The 19,400-nt window shown below is 48.1% G+C and overlaps 1 protein-coding gene across 2 annotated transcripts; it reads right to left on the bottom strand.

Annotated features, from left to right (window-relative positions):
- Nucleotides 1-930: 930 nt before the first annotated feature.
- SLC25A48 (solute carrier family 25 member 48) lies at nucleotides 931-16,317 on the bottom strand. Of its 2 annotated transcripts, XM_075056297.1 has the most exons (8): nucleotides 16,107-16,317; nucleotides 14,045-14,088; nucleotides 10,434-10,505; nucleotides 9,597-9,849; nucleotides 8,072-8,320; nucleotides 6,679-6,812; nucleotides 3,452-3,581; nucleotides 2,750-2,882 (listed from the first exon to the last, which is right to left on the bottom strand). In XM_075056297.1, the coding sequence occupies exons 1-7, from the start codon at nucleotides 16,150-16,152 to the stop codon at nucleotides 3,459-3,461; spliced, it is 921 nt and encodes a 306-aa protein (XP_074912398.1). In that variant the 5' UTR covers nucleotides 16,153-16,317; the 3' UTR covers nucleotides 2,750-2,882; nucleotides 3,452-3,458. The 2 variants fall into 2 exon arrangements, with proteins under 2 accessions (XP_074912397.1, XP_074912398.1); XM_075056296.1 differs by lacking the exon at nucleotides 3,452-3,581 and having other exon boundaries at nucleotides 931-2,882.
- Between the last annotated feature and the right edge of the window lie 3,083 nt (nucleotides 16,318-19,400).

Here is a 19,400-nt window from a genome sequence, read left to right as displayed (position 1 = left end):
GGCTGTTTGCCTGCCAGGCAAGACACTGTTTTAAATTCCCATCACCAGGTCCCTGGAGAGGATTCCCTAGAGATCCTAATTTCTATCAATGGATAATGACATTGATATTAACTCTAAAAGTTAATGTATTTGATATATCATAAAGAAAATCATTCCCAAGACACAGACCTGTCAAGTCTCTGTGTGCATAAATTGTAATTGCCATCCCTCATCTTTGAGACATGGAGCTGACCCCCTGCAGTGTCACTCAACCCCACCGCTGGACCTTTTTCCTCGGTGACACAGCCACACACTCACTAATTCAAAAGCAAGACTGAATATTTATCAAGCTCCGTGTGCAGGGATCTGCTGTGATCGATCACAGAGATGGGCACAACCGTACCACAAAGTGCTGTGCCTCAAAAGCTGCTTGTCCCAATCCTGCTGTGCCTGACCCTGTGTCACCCCAAAATCACCTGCACGCTGCCTAGTGTGGGGCTGCCTGTTGGGAAAGGAGCGTGTACCAGTCTGGCAGCAAATCTGGACTCAGAGTTGAATGGAGCAAGACAGAAGATTGCCTGGCAGCTCCAGCGAGCGGCACACGGCCACGGACGAGGATGCCATCATGTGGCCGAAACTTTTTATTCACTTCCCACTTGCTTTGCATTTTTTTATATCAAAAACTTTCTGTCCTCTGGTCCCTTTCTACACCACATAGTCCACAGCTCTCCCTGACAGCTCCTTCTGGCAGGTGTGTGTTACACGAGAGTTTTGTCCAGGTAAATCCTGGGCATCCGTCTCAAAACTGTTTGAATTGGATGAAGAATATCAGGAAAAATCACCATGCAACTCCAATGTGGGTCTCAGGGCTTTACGCCCAGGGAGGCACTGAACAGACCAAACCTGGGCGCCGTGACGGCAGGATCATTTAGATACACAGCTTGTTGCAAACCTCATCATTTTAATTATTCATGGTCCATTTTACATAATGCAGGCAGATAAACATCACCATTTATTTGCACTGAAAGAACAGTCTCCCAAGCATTATCCCTGGAGGCATATGATATTTTGTATCTAAAGAACATATTTTACGTATATGCCTTAAAATAGGTAACATGGAAAGGATGAATCCTTAAATGCAGCCAGCAACAAGTACTTGTGTGAAGGCTCATCAATTTTATCCATACTGTTTATCAAAAACAGTTCACTGTGTTCTTGCCAAGCTCAAAGGCACTGTGAGCCTCCACGCCTGCAAGTCCTGAGATGAAGCAACATCAGCTGTTTCCCCCACTTTTTAAGGCCAGTTTTGGGGGAAAACCACATGCCTGGTTTTAATCTGGGCCCCAGTGAAGAGGAGCCCAAAGTTGGGGACCCCATTTCTGAGTACTGCTCCAGACCCAAGTTTTCAGGCACTTTCCGCTAAGGTCTTCAAGTCTTGTCACCAATTCCTCCATTCGTCCAGGGAAGAGGATGTAGGAGTTTCTCTTTCCTTCTCCTCCTTTTACGGAGGAAAGCTAGACAGCTGCTCCAGGTTGTCTTCAGAAACCTTTACCGAGGTCATCTACTAAAACTGCCATTGCTGGGCTTTTTTCCCCAGAGCTCTTCTCCTCCAGAGGAAGATGGGGAGGAACCATACATTTCCCAGAGGACAGTGTTGTCTCAGACTGTTCCCCCATGCCACATGTCCCTTTGCATGTGAGGCTGTTACCCCTCAGCCTCTCCTGCCAGTGCCACCAGAGTCCTCGTGTCCCAGCAGAGCTGGTTCTTCTTAGGTTTTGGCATCAGAAGCTCCATGCTTAGAAAATAAAGCATGGAGATATTTAACAGCATAAACAGAAATAATCATGATGTAGAAGATGTTGGAATAATTGAAAGGCTGAGGTAGACCAAAGAGAGACCTGGGTCTGCCCCAGCTGTCTCAGTGGGATTGCAGCAAAGAGCTGGAGGTCTGAAGCTGGCCCATGTATTTTAACGAATAGTTTGGGGTAAACTCTGCATCCCTTGAAGAGACTTCCTTTGGTGATGGTCTCTCAAGGCTGCAAAGTGATGGCTGCAGGGTTTGGCAGTTGGCAAGCTGGACTATCATGTCAGGGAGATCAGGTCTAACAAGATACCTCTAGTAGGTCCCTGGAGGGCTACACAAGGCAAGTTTGGTAAATTAATAGGCAGCCATCTATAGGAAATGCGGAATTGTTTTATTGTTTTCTGAAGAAAAAGAGCAGCTTAGTCTCTGAATTTTAACATCCTCCTGTATCCCAATTCTGTTTATACCTTGGATAACAAACTGAAGCTGTTGAAGCCCTGTGCATTTTTTCATGATAATGTGTTAAATTGTGCCAGACTGGAGAGTTCTGTGATGTAAAACATGAGTATCCATTCATACGGGTGGAGTCATGCATTCCTTTGATCGTGAAAGCAAGCTAGGATTTGGTGGGAATCTAGGCCTTCCTACACAAAAAGCACCTGCACACTCACAACACCTCCTCCTTTCCTTGTTCACAAGAAAGATGAGCTTTATACGCAGTGTTGTACAAAAGATGCTCCGTCAGCTGGTGTTGTGTGGGCTGGGTTTGGGTGTATCATCTCATTCGTGTGGGTAAGGGAAGTAAGTTGTTCCCTCGGCTCAATGGGAAAAATGTCATCAGTGAAAAAGCCCAACCATGGGAATTATTAAGGTGCTCTTAGACAACAGAGTGAAAGATTCGATAAGAAAATAGTCTTTGGATTTGATTGAGCTGGTGCAGTTTTCGGAGTCCTCCAGGGACTAAGTCTGTGGTAGAAGAGAAAGCAGATGCTGTAGGTGCAGGACAGGAGTCTTCGGTCAGAGCAGCTGAGCCCTCACCAACACCACACTGCTGATTTGGCTCAGGAAAGTAGGAGACTTTCAGGTCTTCTTGGCAACACTTTTGAAATAAGAAAGAAGGAGGTTTATGAAGTACTGCAGAAAACAGCAAAGACTGGCAAGAATAATTTTGAGTATTTAACCGCTTAAAAAGTTTCTTTAATCAGATATTTTTAATGCTGCTCCTTTATGCAACCCTAGGTTTATGAGGGAAAGAGTAAAACTGTGAGCTGATAGTCAAGACACTTTGAAAGGGCTTAATTTCAGGTCTTTGTGGATGGATCAAGGGAGGAAAGGATACTGTGCAGGGACTTTAGGGAGAATGGTATTTCAAAACTTATAAAACATTGGAGAATATTCTCCTTTCAAATTTTCTTTTCTGATTCATACTAATCAAAACAATCACAACAATCAGAACAGATTGCAGTGAAATTCCGGATCTGGAATGAAACAAAAATCCATCGGCACATCTATTGTCTGCTCCAGATCCCACAGACCCAAATTTGAAAAGTGTTTGACTATTCAGATGTGAGTTATCTGACTTTCAGAGGGTCTATACAATTGTGACTCCATTTGATTCAAAGATTAATTCTCTAATTTAATAAAGCTAGAGGGTCTTTATGCGCTGACCTGGAAGTTAAGGATTGGTCTCAGTTTGGTCTCTTTTCATTGCTTTGAGGGAAAGTTCATAGCCAAGAAACATGGCTGAACTCACTGGGAATCCTCGCACTGTATTGACCGTGATGCCCCTAAAAAAGACCTGTTGGGGATGGAGAAAGGTTAGAGCACAGGAATATACTGGCTATTTTAAGAAGAAGAAGAAAACATTGAATGAAGTCATGGTGGGATTCTGAAGAACCAAATCTTGGTTTGCTCAGAAGATAAGCTCTCACTGCTGGTCTTTGCTGAAGTCTGCGCTGGAGAACAGAAACTCAATGGCAAAAGTCACTGGTTTGGTATTATTGTGCTCCATGCTCCCTATGGACCCCCATCAGTATCCGCTGGCAAGAGCTACACAAGGGAAAGGGTAAAAAAATAGCCTCCTGCCATTGGCGTAGAGCAGAAAGCAAGAAACCTAAACCATCTTCTAGTGTTGTCCTGCCTAGCTGCAGTCCCTCCTTCCCTTTGCATACCTAAGCACACGGGGGTCGTGCAAACCCCAGGGTAGAACTAGAAGGCTGTTGCTTTCATGCAGCAAATGCTCTGACTCCAGGGCCTGGGTCTATGGGTGCAGAAGACTTTTGGAAAGCGGAGAGGGAGCGGTGTGGCTGCAAGCCAGCCCAGCCAATGTGGGCACTGTGCCATGTGGACTATTTTGCAGGTTTCACCTTTGAGCACAGAAAGAATTTCTCAATCAACAGAAAACTAGACTTACTCTGTACCTTGCTGAGAAATAGCTCTCATCACTGGCTTTGGGAAAAATATTCAATAGAAGCTGATATTTTCACATGTGGGTTCCTAAGGTCAAGCTTTGGTGCCCATACATATCCCAGCATTTTCTTTCATTAAGATAATAAATATCCACAGCCAGGCTTCCTCATTCTGCTCAATATATATTTTTTTAAAAGATGCTGGGACTTACAAGAGTGAAAGAACCTCTGCCTCTTAAGTGCTTGAACAGTAAAGTGCTTTCTGGAAAGTGGAGAGGGGTCTTTGTCACTCCTTGCTCCTCGTGTTGGCTTGTCTCCCTTTGAAACCCGCCCTCGCTACAAACACTGTTGCCTGGTATGTGCAAGTCTGTGCACAAACCACTCACGCTGGGGTGAGCCTATTTACAAAATGATGGTTGCAGGGAGTATCTCTGCTGGCCTGTTTCTCACAAAATCACTCCATTAACCACCCAGGCTAATCACTGTGGTCACTAATCTAAACACCAGAAGTTCAGAATAGACATGAAAACTAACATCAGCAAAGCAAGCCCCCTTCTAAGCTTTACAAAGGCAAAGCTCCCACAGCTACTGTAAGAAAGCATGGAAGATCTCGTCTCCAGGACCAGAAGCCCATAGATTTAAGTGTCTAACCAGGATTTCCCCTGAAATACTGAGCTCTGCTAAACAGCACCGTATCTTGTGTCCAATAAATTCAGTGCATGGTGCTGACTTGTACGAGATAGAATCAAAATATGTTCACATAGTTTAGGATGGAGTTTGCAACATGAAATTGCAATATTGGGATATTTAGGATATTACTCGATTTATTGGGGTGTTTTATTTTGTTAGGAAAGATAGAATTTTCTGGGAGGAAATTCAAACTTTTGCAGCATCCATAAAGTTACACTAGAGTGCCAGGTTAAATAATAATGAAGATTTATGAAGAAAAGCACAGAGGCATAAATTTTTCTCATCAGAATGAACACACCTGACTATGGAGAAAGAAGAGGGCTATATTTACATTTTTTTGTGTACATCAGGCAATTATTTTCAGCACTGCAAATTTTGTTCCTTTGTCCCAGAATGAAAACATCCAGACCTGGGTTTGCTATTTACCAGTTGTGTGACTCCCAACATATAAAAAGATTTTCCTTATAAGAGAAGGATCTAGTCTTATCAACTATTACTCAACCCTGTTGCTGGCTTTGGTCCGCGTGCCAGGCGTGATAGCAGAAAAACTGCAAACAGCTCAACCTCAAACAAAAAAACCTAAGTGCCTGAATTAGTTGTGAATATTCAGGCAGGACAAGGAGGGTGGGGAGTGAGGATGAGGATGGAGAGAGAAGGGAAAACACACGGAAATTCCCTTTTCAGCTACCCTATGTTTTAGCGTGAAACTGCATGCCAAACTGAACGCACAGGGCAGGGAGCCTGCGTAGAGCCTGGGGCACCCTGACCCTCCTCTGACCATCCGAGTGTGGTCTTTAGCATCTCTCCGGGTGCCTGTGCTTCCTAGGACTGTCACTTTCTTCACTCAATGGCAAAAAATGAACCAGACTGCAGGGTCCTGTGACGGCTGGCATAACATAGTGACATGTTGGCAAATATTTAAATCACACTGAGTTGTGATTTTGCAGGTTATTTTTCTTTTTGCGACTTGTTATTTTCCCTCAGAATGTGAAAATTAACACTTTGGAGCTAAGAGCCCACATGATGTTTTGATGACAACTTAAATACAGATTTATTTCAATATCAGAAGATGTTGCTTTTCATAACCATGTATTGGCAGTGCAATAAAGCTGCAAACCCTGGTTCTCTGCCATTCACATTTAACTGAGGCAAAGTTTGCAGGTAGAACAAACATCTTTTATTACACTAATAGACAAAGTCAGAAAAAGGAGATAAGGGCTTTTTGGCACGCAGCCCTTCTTCATGTTTGAAACCAAAGCAATTCTGATTTAAGAACATTGTCAATCAACTCTACCTTAGTGCAAAACGAGGATGGGCAGTGCAAAACGCAGCATCAGTTCCATCAAAGCATTGCCCAAGGCAACCAGATGCACCTGGGGTGCCAGCACAGTCCCACTGGAATCAGTTCCCACTGACTTTGGTGTCAATGGGAAATACTTGAGCTCTGCATTTTGTAGAAGTAATCACAGAGGCAAGATTTTCTACCTCTGATTTATAATAAGTCAAATCATGTTCACAATTAAATGCACTGACATGAAGTGTTATTTTCAGTTAATTACACCAGCAGACTGTGACCCCCAGTCATTCATTTTTTCATTGCTGTAAAGCACATTATTACTCTCACTATTATGATTTAGAAAGAATCTGCCCTGTAATTACCTACTGTCATTATTATAATTTAGCAGTAATTGGCTTTAGCTGTCTTTCAATCCTGCAGTTAGGTTTGTAACAGCCATTATATTTCCCAATTGAAAATTAAATGTCTAATACCCAGATTTTACTTCAAATATCACTTACTTTTAAGCCCTCGTTCTGGTAGCTCTGCAAGATACAGTCAAGGGTCCCTTTGTACTTGTTTAAATAAACTCCATCTGCCTGAAGTCGAGTTTTCACAACATCCATTGGAGTAGCAATCCCCCAGGAAACGGCTCCTAGAAAAATGCAGAAGTATTTGAACAATTTCTTCGCTATATTTCCTTGGCCGCAGGTCAGTGAACTCAGAAATTCACCTCTCATCTACCGCATCATACTCATGGGATTTTCATTTCAGGCCATTCACCCTGCTCAGGTACAGCAATGGTATTTCTGGGAGCAAAGTTCCCTGTTTCTGAAGAAGCACTGAGATTTTGGGGGTTACGCTGGTGGTCAAATGCAGGCAGCCCAGGAGGTCCTTCCCCAGGTGCAAATACATCTTCTGCCATGCTTCTGGTGGGGCATGAACATGCCGTGAGGAGAACCCGAGCTGCAGGCAGCTGCCACTTGGGGTGATTTCAGAAAAGCTGGAGTCCTCGGATAATACTGTTGAAAAGCAAAGTTTGAGCTGAGAATGCAAATAAGAGGCAGGTTCTTCTTATGCAAACAGGATTAGGCTCCACATAGCTGAGATACATCATCATTCCAATAATGAAGCCAGCTATTTACATTGATTACCCTGCTGCTGAGTAGGATGTTTTGTTTCTCTGAAAAGGTCAGCATGTGATTGCAATACATGTCCCAGTTGGACAGACAAGAGTTTGTTTGGAACTATGTGAGTGTTGGGGCATACTAGAGAAGCTGTCCAGGTGGGCCAGGGCTCTGTCTATTTGCAGGAGAAATGGAGACAGCATTTTGTAATCATTACCTGAGCTAAGGATTGATCTGCATTTAGGGGTCTGCAATTTAGAAATGGCCAAGAAATGGGGAGCGGGTGTAGGGATGACCTTACACAGGTAAGCATGGTGGGGGATGCACACGCCAGTCTTACTGGCAGGTGTACATGGGGAAAAAAAAAGAAGAAGATCAGTAACAGTCAACTCTGCTTCTGCTGCGCATGGGTAGGGTGCACACCCTCCTGGTGGGCAGCCAACAGGTTGAAGTCCTCTTCTGGAGGCATCTTGGCTGCCGTGTATCGCTGGCAATGTGATACACAGGCTGCTGTGAGACATCCAGGGAGATGAAGGCACGGGGTGTTTTCCTTCTTGCTGACATTGAGCCCAATGAAGGTCTGATAACGTGACTTCCATAAAGTTTGGCAGGTCGTAAAGTGCGGTTGTGGTGCTAGGGAACTTGGTCATGGGGGAGAAAGGTCATTCAGCTCCATGTCCTTCCCTGGTGACCAGGAGGATGTGGTGGCCCCTGAGCCACCCCGTAATCTGCCCTGGGAACCTTCCCATCCTTGTTTTCCAGTGTTGTCGGAAAAAAAGGTGCTTACCTGCTACACCCCCTGCCAGCCAGATGGAGGAGGGATTAGGCGAAATGCATCCATCAGGTGTAATCCAACCACAGAAAAATGTGTAAGGGATGAAATAGAAGCAGTACCCAGGAACATCCCTCAGAAGCATTGCACCTGCGCCTCGGTATATTCCTGCTATCCCCTCTTTCTGTAGGACTGTCCTAAAGCAGTGAATTGGGCCTCGGTACACAGGAAATCCAGGAACTGTGGACTTTAGTTTAATGTTTGCTGCAAAAAAAAAAAAGATACAACCGTTATAATAGACATATTGCTGCAGAACTCCTCTCAAAACCCCACCGCCATTGAACAGAAATCACTGCCATCCATTTTCTTTTGCTGGGATCAATATGTAGCATGGGGAAAAAAGTTTTAAGAAAGAGGACTTAGGTCCATTTTTGAAAGATATTTAGATACTTCAGGACAGATTTTTAAATGCATTGCATGCCTCACAATAAGTATGTGCCCAGTGAGATTTCCAAATGAGTTTAAGGCTGTGTGCCCAATTTTCATGGATTTTAACTGCCTCTGGTGCCAAGCTGCATCTCTGAAAGCCTCGAAATCTTCAGAGTCTGGCCCTTGCTATGTAGACCAAGTCCCTTTTGGAAAGGGCATTAGGTTGCTAAACTGCATGGAGGCTTTTAAAAATGGACATAATATTTTATCAAAGCAATACAAAAATGTCAGTATTTCAGAGTTAAACACCACAACTGTAATCATGAGAAAGGTGTTTCTGAAACTGCTGAAAACCAAGCTGTTCAGATCTGAAGCTGTGCCATCTCGTCCTTCAGCTATGCGTATGCTCCTGTGGGGTTTGCTCCGTGCTGGCAGCCTGCGATGAAATTCAGCCGCCATCTCGAGCAGAAGCAGCTCCTTCTGCCTGCAGGTTCTGGAGAGGTTACAGCTGCCCACTGCCATCCTGCCTGTGTCCCCTCCTGACCCGTCTTACCTGCGCCTGGGTACCTGTAACCCTGCTGCGAATAAACCAGCGGTTTTCAAAAACAGACATGTGTAATTTCTGCTTTTGAACAGAGGGGGGTAGAATAACAGAGAGGGGTTTATGGGCAAATATATGTGGGACTGAGAGTGTGCAACGGGAGATGGGGAGCTGGCATTACCACTGGCAGCCGTGGTTTTGCTGGTGGGATCTCCAGGGGACCCGACAGCCCGGGGACCCGCTAGCCCAGGGACTCGCTGTTCCTGCCCCACGGCCGTGTGGGGAAGGTGGCTCCCGCAGCTCCTGGTCCTGAACAGACCTGTCCCTGTGTTCATTACGGAACCCAATCAGCTGGAAAGGATGGCGGAGATCTGATCAATGTCATTGATAAAAACCCTCCCCTTGAGCTGAGCAGGATGGGGTCCATCCTGAGGCAGAAGGAAGCATTTTTAGCTCAATTGCAGTGGCCCAAGGGAGCAGAGAGCCGGGCCTTGAAGCAAAGTTGTCCTAAAGCTCTTGGTAAACACCAAGAACTGGGAGAGAAATGAGGGAGAAACTCTTGCTTCCCACCTTCAATGTATGGCTGCGTTTGCATCTGTAGCCTTATCTTTACCAGGTCGACAGGAGTGCCGATGGCCACGGAGACGAACCCTGCCACCGTGCTGGCTAGAGCCATGTCTGCGAGCTCCGGCGTGCGAGATGGGTCTCCATGGCGGAGCTGGCTGAGGAGCCGTTGCGTGTTGCTGAAGACGCCGAACACCACGGAGCTGTAGACGGCGATGCTGGCCAGCGGGAAGGACATGCCTTTGAAGAAGCCAGCCACCTACCCGGGGAAGGGAGCAGGAGTTAAGAGAGCGAACGGGACTGAGCAGCGTAAACCCTAACTTGTCCATCAGGCCAGAAATGTGAATACAAGTACCAGATGTCTCCTGGAACCAACCGTTTGCACATGCTGAGCAAATTAAAATTATTTCATACTGCTAAAGACTTGCAAAGATTGTGCAGAATACAGGATATGCTGAAAGCACAGGAACCCACATAAAAGTCCCTCTTATGGCTAGCTTCTGTCCTGGAATCACCAAAGTCAGCAAAATACCTCTGGTAGAGCTTTGCCAGCAGGTACGGGCAAAAGAGGCACTGTGGATGTAACACCCTGACCCACGTGGCAGTGTTATTTATCACTCCATGCCAGGGATATGTCTTTTCCCTATAGGAGTAGCCAAGAGAGTTACCTTAGAGTTAAGCAAGAGAAGGCTGTAGGGATTTGCAGGCTCAGTTGCACCAACTTTATTGGTCTTCATATAACTGCTGGTGTCAACAGTGATTTTGTATAATTGCTTTATGTATTTATCTATTTATCTATTTGCATTTTCTACCAGCACATTTTAAGTCAGGTAAAGTACTTACAGACTCATTTCTGTACACAGTGAGAACGCAGTTGAATGTATTTCCATACCCTTGTCCAGCTTGCAAACGAGTCTGCAAAATACATTCATGAAATGCAGTTAAAATCCCATGCTTCCAGCCCAGTGAAAGCTCATGCTACGTAAACAACGTGTATTTTGCTTTGAAAGCAAATCTTTCCTTAGTTGTAAAGAAAACAGAGCAATAAAATAAGATATATATGCATCCACCCCGCCTTGAATTTTGCCAGAAGCAGGGCTAAACGGGACCTCAGAGGTCTGAAGCTTTCTGCAACATCTGGAATCGATGACTGTCAGATTGTTCTCGAGACCAGACCAGCTACCCTGGCCTGGCCCAGCAGACTGCTGGCGTGCGGTGCTGTCATTGGCAAGTTCATGATTTATGTGGAAATTGGAGAGTGATGTGGTCTCCTCCGTTTGGGGACTTGCAGTGGAGGTTGGGATGCGTTGCTGAAGGACGGAAAGGAGAGATCCCCTGGGAGGCTTCCAGGGCCCTTCTGATCCAAGGTGGATTCTAAGACACAGAAATACTAAATGGAGCCAAAATAATTCAGCTCCATCTCAGAAATTCTCCATGCTTCGCTCAAAAATCCATTTTTACATCATTTCCAACAAAGACATTTTGTTTCTGGAAAGCAATAGTTATACGCCTTCCAAAAAATGCCTACAACAGCTGTAAGAAATGGCGTTTAAGTCACGACAAAGCCTGTATGATTCAACATACTTTCCCCTTCTCACATATATTTATATACCCCCATATATATTTAGATCATCTTTCGTTCAAGCTGCTCACAAGTTTGCACTAAAAACATCCGAACAAGGGATGCATTTTTTGTTTGGGTTTAGAGGTGTGTGAGGAAACGGAAACCCCATTCAGTTCGCAGGACCTGGGGCTGATCTTGGCTGAGGCCAGAGCTCATTTTTTGTAGGAAGACACTCACACGTGGTCTGTCAGGGATGTTTTTAGGGAATGGGGACAGCATTTCTGGTCATACCCATCAGCAATGCTGCTAGCAGGAGTGATGAAACGAAGCTTGGAGGGGACAGTGCCAACCTGCGCTGGAGTAACAGCGCCCAGTCCCCTCCGGTGGCTCAGCCCCGACTTACACCAGGGCGAAGCATTTTATTTAGGAATTTTAAGCCCAAAGGAGTGCGTGACCTCCAGAGTTTGTGCATGGGGAGAGCTTTTGGACAGCAAATAGCAGGTTGAATGACCCGATCATTTGGCCCAGAGCCCTGCAAGAGGCTGGCTCGTGGGATGCTGTGGTGGGACCCTGACCGGGGAGCGGGAAGGACCGAAACCCAGGCTCAACCCCTCACCCCCGGGGCTGCTCCGTGCAGCCGTCTGCATGCACCGAGCACCGCTGCTCTGCTCCGCGCCTGGCCGGAGGCCACGGAGAAGGCGGCAGCAAAAGCAGAATATGTACTGAGCCCTTAGAAACAAGCTGGTACGTGAAGATGCCAGCTACAGCTTATGCAGCACACGTTGTGCAACGCAGGCAGGCCCGGGCTGTGGGTGCAGACCGGTGCATGCCATGACACACTGGGGGTAACGGGGCCGGGGGGGGACTGGTGGGGAGCGTGGCTGCAGCCCGAGCAGCCCAGGACAGGGCGACCATGGTGCGCAGTCCCGCATTCCTTCCTGGCTTCATTTGCACGCTTAGCTCAGACGTTTCCGTTTGGCCTCCATGGGCTTTTTTTTTCTTTTACACACTAACCAGGTATTTAGAGGTTCAAGTTAAAACATTTTTTGAGTAACTGAGGGCAACCGAGTGTCCTCGCGAACTGCTTCTCACACACGTGCCCCTTAGATAAGCTGTTAACAGCCAGCACTGAAACCCCTGCTGGCATCTCTGTCAAAGTCAACTGACACCAGTATGGATATTCCTCAGGAAAATTCTCCGTTTTGTTACATTTTGATTAGATAGGGCTCTGGGGTGACACCCAGAAACTGAAGATAGTTCTGGGGAAATGAATGCAATGTGGAAGATGAAAAGTGAGTAAAACGTAAAACCATTTAGAATTTCCATAAGGCCGTGGAAAAAACCAGCTGCTTGGGTTTGCTAAAAGCTGCGATGCTGGGAAGGAGCCAGCTGAAGGAGGAGACCTGCTTGGTGGGAACCGTGGTGTGGATATCACATACCCCACCCAACCTTTCATTCAGTCCTGTCCCCTCCTCCAGGTGGGGGAGGACCCCCCGTCCCCGGAGGCTGTGAATGCTGCTGAGCTGCCCCTTTGCTGGCTTAGTGCCGTGTAAAAACTCTCCTTTCCACTTCCCTTCCCCTAAATTTGGAAAGATAACAAGTCTGCCTACTTGGTATTCCCAGGCAAAGTCCAAAGCCAAGGACAACAGAGGGGTCAGCCTGACAGTTGTCTTTATAAGCACTGAAGGATGGGCTCGCTCTTTCTTCGCATCCAGAAACTCGATGTTTCCCAGCAGGATCCTCTCTCAGTTGTTGCCAAACTCCCCCAAACCTGGCAGCGATGCCCTGATGGCCAGCCTGAGATGAGGATTGCCTTGGCAACCCTGGGCAGAGCCTGCCTGCGCTGCCCGTGCCCTGGCCCTACCCATGGCTGGGATGGTGTGGGCAGCCGTGCGGCTCCTCCAGCACGGGGTCTGCGCCCATCCTCCTGCAGTGATGCTCCCAGGGCTGATATCACCTTAGCAGGTCAGAAAGGATAGGGCTGGCAGGCCATCTCCTGATCCCAGGAGAGGCGGCTGTCGTGCAAGGGGATGGCTGCGGTGGCTGGGGAAGGGATGTGGTGTGGGCTGCGCTGGACCCTGCTTCTTCCCCATTGCCCTCCGAGGGTCTCTAAGGTGCAAACAGGACCACTGGCTCTTGGGTTTGCCACATCTGACAGCCCTGCCTGGTGCCAGGAACAAGGCTTGAACCAGATCAGAGCGCGTGGGCAGAGCAGCTGAAGCAATGAAAGCTGGCCAGAGATGCCTATCGCACTGTACAAGAAGAGAAAGGAACAGGATCATCTTCTATATTTCTGCATCAGTACGGACAGTAAACTTGGTTGGGCCAGGCTTTATTGGTGTGTGCATGGGCTTGTCTGCATCGTGCTGGCAAATGTCTTCTGATATCTCTAAATCCTTCCCTCTGAGGAATAATTGTCTTGCAGGGATAGTAAATACTGCATCTCATAGCCCTGGGATAAAATCTCAGCACTCTGCCCTTCCAGCTTTGCCAACACTAGGAAAAACCATAAAAATGCGCCTGCAGCAAAACAAATATAGTTCCCCTGTTGCCCTTTGAATACTTGTCTGTGGCAAAGTTCAATAAAACATTGGCAGAACTGTTTGGTAAACTGTTAGGTAAACCACACACTAAGTAAGGCCAGATTTAATTTTCAGCATTAATCCTCACTAGAGGAACTAGCATGTATCAGCCAGTTCTTTGAGTTTCTTGTTTGAAATGAGCATTGGAGAGGAAGAAAGTCTATGAAAACATTTCTCCTTAGGCTAAATTCCTCCTTGGGGTGACAGGGGAAGTGAAGGGCTTTTGAAGTGTCGTCTAGAGAGAGGCCACCTTCCCATCAGTGGGGTTTTGGGTAGTGATGTGAGAGCCCAGTTCAAAAGTGTTTTACCTTGATTGTGTCCAGGGGGTGGCCCACAACCACGCTGGCGGCTCCTGGGGATGAAAGCAAAGTATTATGCAAAACATTGAAGAAGGTTCTGTGATGGGACAGGAAGCAATGGGTTTATAGGGGAGGAGGAGAGATTTCCATAGGAACAGTTGTACTGGGCCAAGCCAGAGCAATCCCCAGCACAGTGCCCCGTCTCCGACGACAGGTAAAAGCTGGGCAGAAACACTTGCACGTCTTTCCTTGAATACTCTCCTGGACTCCATCAACTTTACATCTCAAAGGCATCTGAGCAAGAGGAGGAGGTGTTGTATTTGTACGTCCTGTCTACGAACAACCCCTCTCTCACTCTTGTAGGCTCATGCAAATTTTTAGCCTCAAAATGGTGAGATTTAGGTTAGACACGAGGAAATGCATTTTCCTTCCTTAGATAGAGATGCTCTAGAGCTGCCTGCTGACAGGGACTGTGAACCCCCATCCTTTGCCGTTTTAAGAGCAGTTTATAGAGATACCTGTCAGAGATGATTCAGGTAAAGAGGATCCTGCTCTGTATTGATCCCTACAGTCCCATCCAGCCTCATTCCCCATGGTTCTCTGGGAGAAACTGGCCCATTCCCCCTTACCATCCTGCCCACCTACTCATGCCGCTCACTGCCAGAAAGGAGCCCCCGTGGCAGGGCAGAGCACAGCTTGGTTTCCCCCTTCTCCGGGAGGACAGAGCAACCCACGTGCCACGGCCAGGATATGGGTTTGTGTGCTTGTTGCCAACAACACCGGCAGTTTTTAGGGTTTGTGGAGATGGTGGGTAATTTGTGCTGCTTCCCCATTTGCAAGTCTCTGTGCAAACCGTTGTCCCCAAGTGCTTTAGAGACTACATGAAATTTCCCGCTCGTGGTGGATTAGGACTGAAAATAGCATCGTGTCCTTGGTCAACACATTATGACTTTACTCAAAAACATATTATAAAACGTCCCCTCTCCTCCTGGACCTTAACCCGAGACCACCCGCGGTCCAGTGCTATGCATGAAAACTGTCCGCTGCCACCGACACTGAGTTCTGGTGGTTGTTCACCCCCTTGGACATCCTGTCGCGCTCCTGGGGGTGTGTGGCAATAGCACAGGGTCAGAGGGGCAGAGAGAGCGACTGCACGCTACGCAGCCTCTGCAGGCTGCAAAGATCCAAAAATCAGCTGCTCGCATAACCTTTTGGCAGACGTTCTGGGTTTTCTTAGAGTTGGCTAACCTATTAACCTCATCTGGCCAGTCAGGATCCATGAACCGTTTCATACCCCCTTCCTAAGCCTGGCGGGAGCAGTAGCCCGGGCAGAGCTCTGGTCTGCAGCCGTCAGTGCCACGCTTGACCCTCAGCCCTGCCGCTCCTGCAGCCCACCCGGGGAAGCAGGACAGCTTAGCTGTGCACCTTATCAGCTGTTAAACCCAGTGGGAACTCTCAGTTCTGGAAGACATCCTCCGTTACTGGTGCCTCCACACATCCTCACTTTTCCTTTTCTTGCTGCTATCTATTTTCCCGGTGTTTGCAATCAGCATTTTCAGCAGACCGGATCGATACCCCTCTCTGCCAGCACCGCTGCCCCAGCCATCAACCTGTTTGCCCTGGTGGGATGGCGGGGGGGGGGCGAAGCCAGACCGTGCCTCTCCCGGGGGTGTGTGTGCTGGGGGGACCCCGGGTTAGTTGTTGCGAGCCCCCGGCTGCTCCCCCCCGAGCCCGGCGGGGTTTCCAGCCGTGACAGCAAGGAAAAGGGAGCCGGTGGGTGTCGGGGACGTGCCGGGGTGGCTTTGGCAGCCGCCCCCCCCCCAGGCACACACCCCTCCCTGGGAGGGCAGCAGCATCGCACGTCCCGATACTTTAATTTTAAGCATCCCGCCCGTGGAAATGGGATCAAACCGCAGTTCTGAGTCCAAACGAAGCAAAGCAAACCGCGCATCAAACTGGTGCTACGAGCACGCCGGGCGGAGGCACAGACCGTAGGTGACACGGGAGGATTTTACTCCCACGCACGCTCCTGTGTCCCCCCCACCCACCCCGAGCCCACGGCACCACTTACCGCCCACCCAGCCCGCCGCGAAGTCCTGCAGCTGAAGGCTGCCCATGCTGCGCTGCCGAGCCCGTCCCGACGGCGGGGGCGAAGGGGGGGCCCCACCGGGCAAGGGGGGGTCCCCACCGGGCAGGGGGGGGTCACCGGACAAGGGGTCCCCACCGGGCAGGGGGTCCCCACCGGGCAGGGGGTCCCAGTGGGTAGAGGGTCCCCGCCGGGTGGGGAGTCTCGGCGGGCAGGGGGTCCCCAGCGGACAGGGGGTCTCGCCGGGCAAAAGGGGGTCCCGCCGGGCAAAAGGGGGTCCCCAGCGGGCAGGGGGTCCCCAGCGGACCACGCTCCCAGCGGCAGCCCGCCGCCCAGTGTCTCCCAGTCGCAGTGACATCACGCAACGGGGCTTAAAGGCGCCGCGCAGGGGCCGGCGGCGGCGAGACACCCGCCCGGGCTGGGGAGGGTCTCGGGTGGGCGTGGGGACGGAGCGGGTGTTTCCCGTGGGACTGATGCTGGCGGCTGTCAGGTAATAGGGGGCAGAGCGGGGTCCTCTTTACCGCGGGGGCTGGTCGGATGGAGGAGAGGGGAAGAGCAGGCAGGAGGGGCGGGGGGGTCTGTGTGAAGGGGAAAAAACAGGGGGCTGGGGGGAAGAAAGTCTTGAATTGAAGATGTAAGTCCTGAGAGAAAGAGTATAACCCGCACAGCCTCGCTCCACTGAAAAACGTCTCCATTTGCTTCATTGAAATCCCGCTGCCTCATCTTTTCGGGAGATGCGCCCGATTTCTGTATTACCTCTTCAGGACGTATCCCCAATTTCCATATTTTGGCAAGCAATGACCAATTGCTTTCCACTGCCTTCCTTCTCCATAGCATTCATAATCTTCTTGTACCTCTGTTACCTGCTTCTCCCTCAGTCCTGTGTTTCCCAGAGTTGAGAGCCCAGCTCTGTTTAGTTCCCCTTTCATGCCAGATGCTCCTTTTCACCCTCCTCAGTAATTTTTTTTTTTTTAAAGTTTTTGAACTGGGCAGCCAGAACCACAAGTGTTAGGAATGAACCAGGCACTCAGCAGCGTAAGGATATTTTCTGTTTTGATCTCAAACCCTTTTCTGGCAATTCCTAACAAGCCTTTCTGATTGGCACTGAAGACTGGGCTCTCTTTCTCAAATGGTAAATACCTGATTTTGAGCCCAGCCTGGCCGTTGTGCCTCCTGTGTGGCACTTTCAATTAGTAAATCTAATGTCTTACACCTGAATAGCACCCAGCCACTCAATAGCAGGACATCCTTCTGGTCCTTAACCAGATCACTGATATCCTTGTGCTCACCAATTCCATCAGAAAAGTCCTCTTGGACTCCAGGGGCATGACTGGGCTCTGCAAAAGCTGCCTTGGCACTTCGCCACCGTACGTATACATTTGTCTCATCTGGCTGTGGTTTACTATAGCCCAAAGCGAATTTTGTTCTATAGAGGTCAGATTTCTGCAGATAGCAGCTCCTTGGATCAGTTTTGGAAGCTTTCTAAAAAGATTGGCATTGCGTTTGCTACATTGCCGTCTTGGAATACCAGACTGGGTTTTGCTGAAACATATTTTGTCTATGTATTCTGGTAACTATGGAAAATGTTGATAGTTCATAAACAAGAAATCCTGAATCCTGAAAATAGTGGCTGAAAATATAAACATTTAAAATTTTTGCTTAAATAATTAGTACTTTAGTTTCCATTAATAAATGAATATTTTCCACAAAAAGACCTTAAAACAATGTCCCCTTATGTGCACGCACATATATGCAAGAAACCTTATCACCGAATTGGCTGAAGGGAGCTTTTGTCTAGAAGTTGCTTACAGAAATTTGATATTAGGTGCATGGTTATCAGCTCAGATAATCTACACCTGAAACTTTAGATTTTTCAATGTATATAACAATGCATGTTCTCCATGAGGAGGGTTTTCCTCAAGCATCAAGTCTCTAATGGTGCAGAGCAGGTTTCAGGGGGACTGTGGTCCTAGATAAATGTTGGAGACAACATGCGTGCACAAGCACTGTGGAAATTTGTCAGTTATTTGTTTTCTCAAATAAAGCTGCTGTCTTCTTTTTAGAAGAAATGTGATTCATATATACAGTAATACAGAAAGAGGATATTGTCCTCATTGTTCATGCATATTTTCTTGCAAAGCCAGAAGAAAAGCTGGCTGAATGAGGTAATTGTTCAGACAGCAGCATTAATCATTAATCATATGAATTATCTTTAACTGTAACATTTCCACACCAAATTCAGAACATCTGCTAACTCAGGGAGAATACTGGAAATGGTCTTTGTGCGATGTTGAACCAAGAGTTGAAACCAAATGCTACAGAGACTTTATTGTGAACAACTCCTAGCCTAGAAGAGGAAGGTAGAGAAGCTAGGGTGGATGCAGAAGGTGAACTGAGATGCCCTTGCAGCTGTACCTGTGGGCACCCTCACCCCAGCAGCACACTGGGGTGCAGGATATTTACGGCTCTTGCCATCGGCTGCAGTTAGCAATGCCCACAGACCTGCAAATCAGCCCCAGAGCGGGCAGAGACCTGTGCGCAATCTCGCAGTGGTTAATATTAGTTTGGCCTCTCGGTGCTCTGCTCCTCTGCGGTTTACGAGGGTGCGTTTGCCCCTGAAGTGAAGTGGCTGCAACTCATAAAGAGGTTATCATAACTGTCAGCTATGGATTGTGAGCAGATGAGCCATTTCCACACAGGCTGCAGCGCCTCTCAGCAGTTATGCACAAGTAAACTTGGGCCACTGCTGGTCTGTCTGCAGGCATTACACTGGAGTGAACTGGGACCTATTAAAGCAAAGCAGAACTCCCCTGCTTTGGGCAGTGGTGCTAGCAGCTGCATCTTTGCACTCAAAAATACTTTCCAGCACGCTGTCAAGTCCTGCCCATGGGCTGAGAAGCTCATGGCTCTTATCTTCAGCCAACAGGGTCGGATCCACTGCTGTTTGGTGAGACCTGTGCATACACATCCGTCTCCCAGGTGATGGAGGATCTCCTTTGACTGATAACAGGCAGCAGTGCCGTATGGAGAACTGGGAAGGGATCCATCCTTTCTGCTGCTCTGAATCCCAGCCTGGGCTTGTAGCCACTCACAACAAGTGCTGGTCAGAGGGAGATGAGTGTGGTTTCAGTTAGGAATGAGGAATCCTCTTCCTCCTGCCAAGAGGGGGAACAGGGAGATTGTGTCATCCTGAACACTCTTGATTCTGCCGCCTCCTCAACCACAAACCCATTGTTTTTCACCATACCCCACTCATTTGACCAGCTTACATACATTCCA

The sequence above is a fragment of the Buteo buteo genome, chromosome 24, assembly GCF_964188355.1.
Source record: "Buteo buteo chromosome 24, bButBut1.hap1.1, whole genome shotgun sequence".
Lineage (NCBI taxonomy): Eukaryota > Metazoa > Chordata > Aves > Accipitriformes > Accipitridae > Buteo > Buteo buteo.
This window is presented reverse-complemented; position numbering and strand designations above follow the sequence as displayed.

What these genes read in the sequence shown, in the direction of transcription:
- SLC25A48 (XM_075056296.1), bottom strand. Translation starts at nt 16,152, where the DNA reads ATGGGCAGCCTTCAGCTGCAGGACTTCGCGGCGGGCTGGGTGGGCG. An exon ending in ACCCCCTGGACACAATCAAG is followed by an intron (nt 10,506 to 14,044) that starts GTAAAACACTTT and finishes TGTATTTTGCAG; the next exon opens with ACTCGTTTGCAAGCTGGACA. An exon ending in GCTGGCAGGGGGTGTAGCAG is followed by an intron (nt 6,813 to 8,071) that starts GTAAGCACCTTT and finishes GCATTTTTCTAG; the next exon opens with GAGCCGTTTCCTGGGGGATT.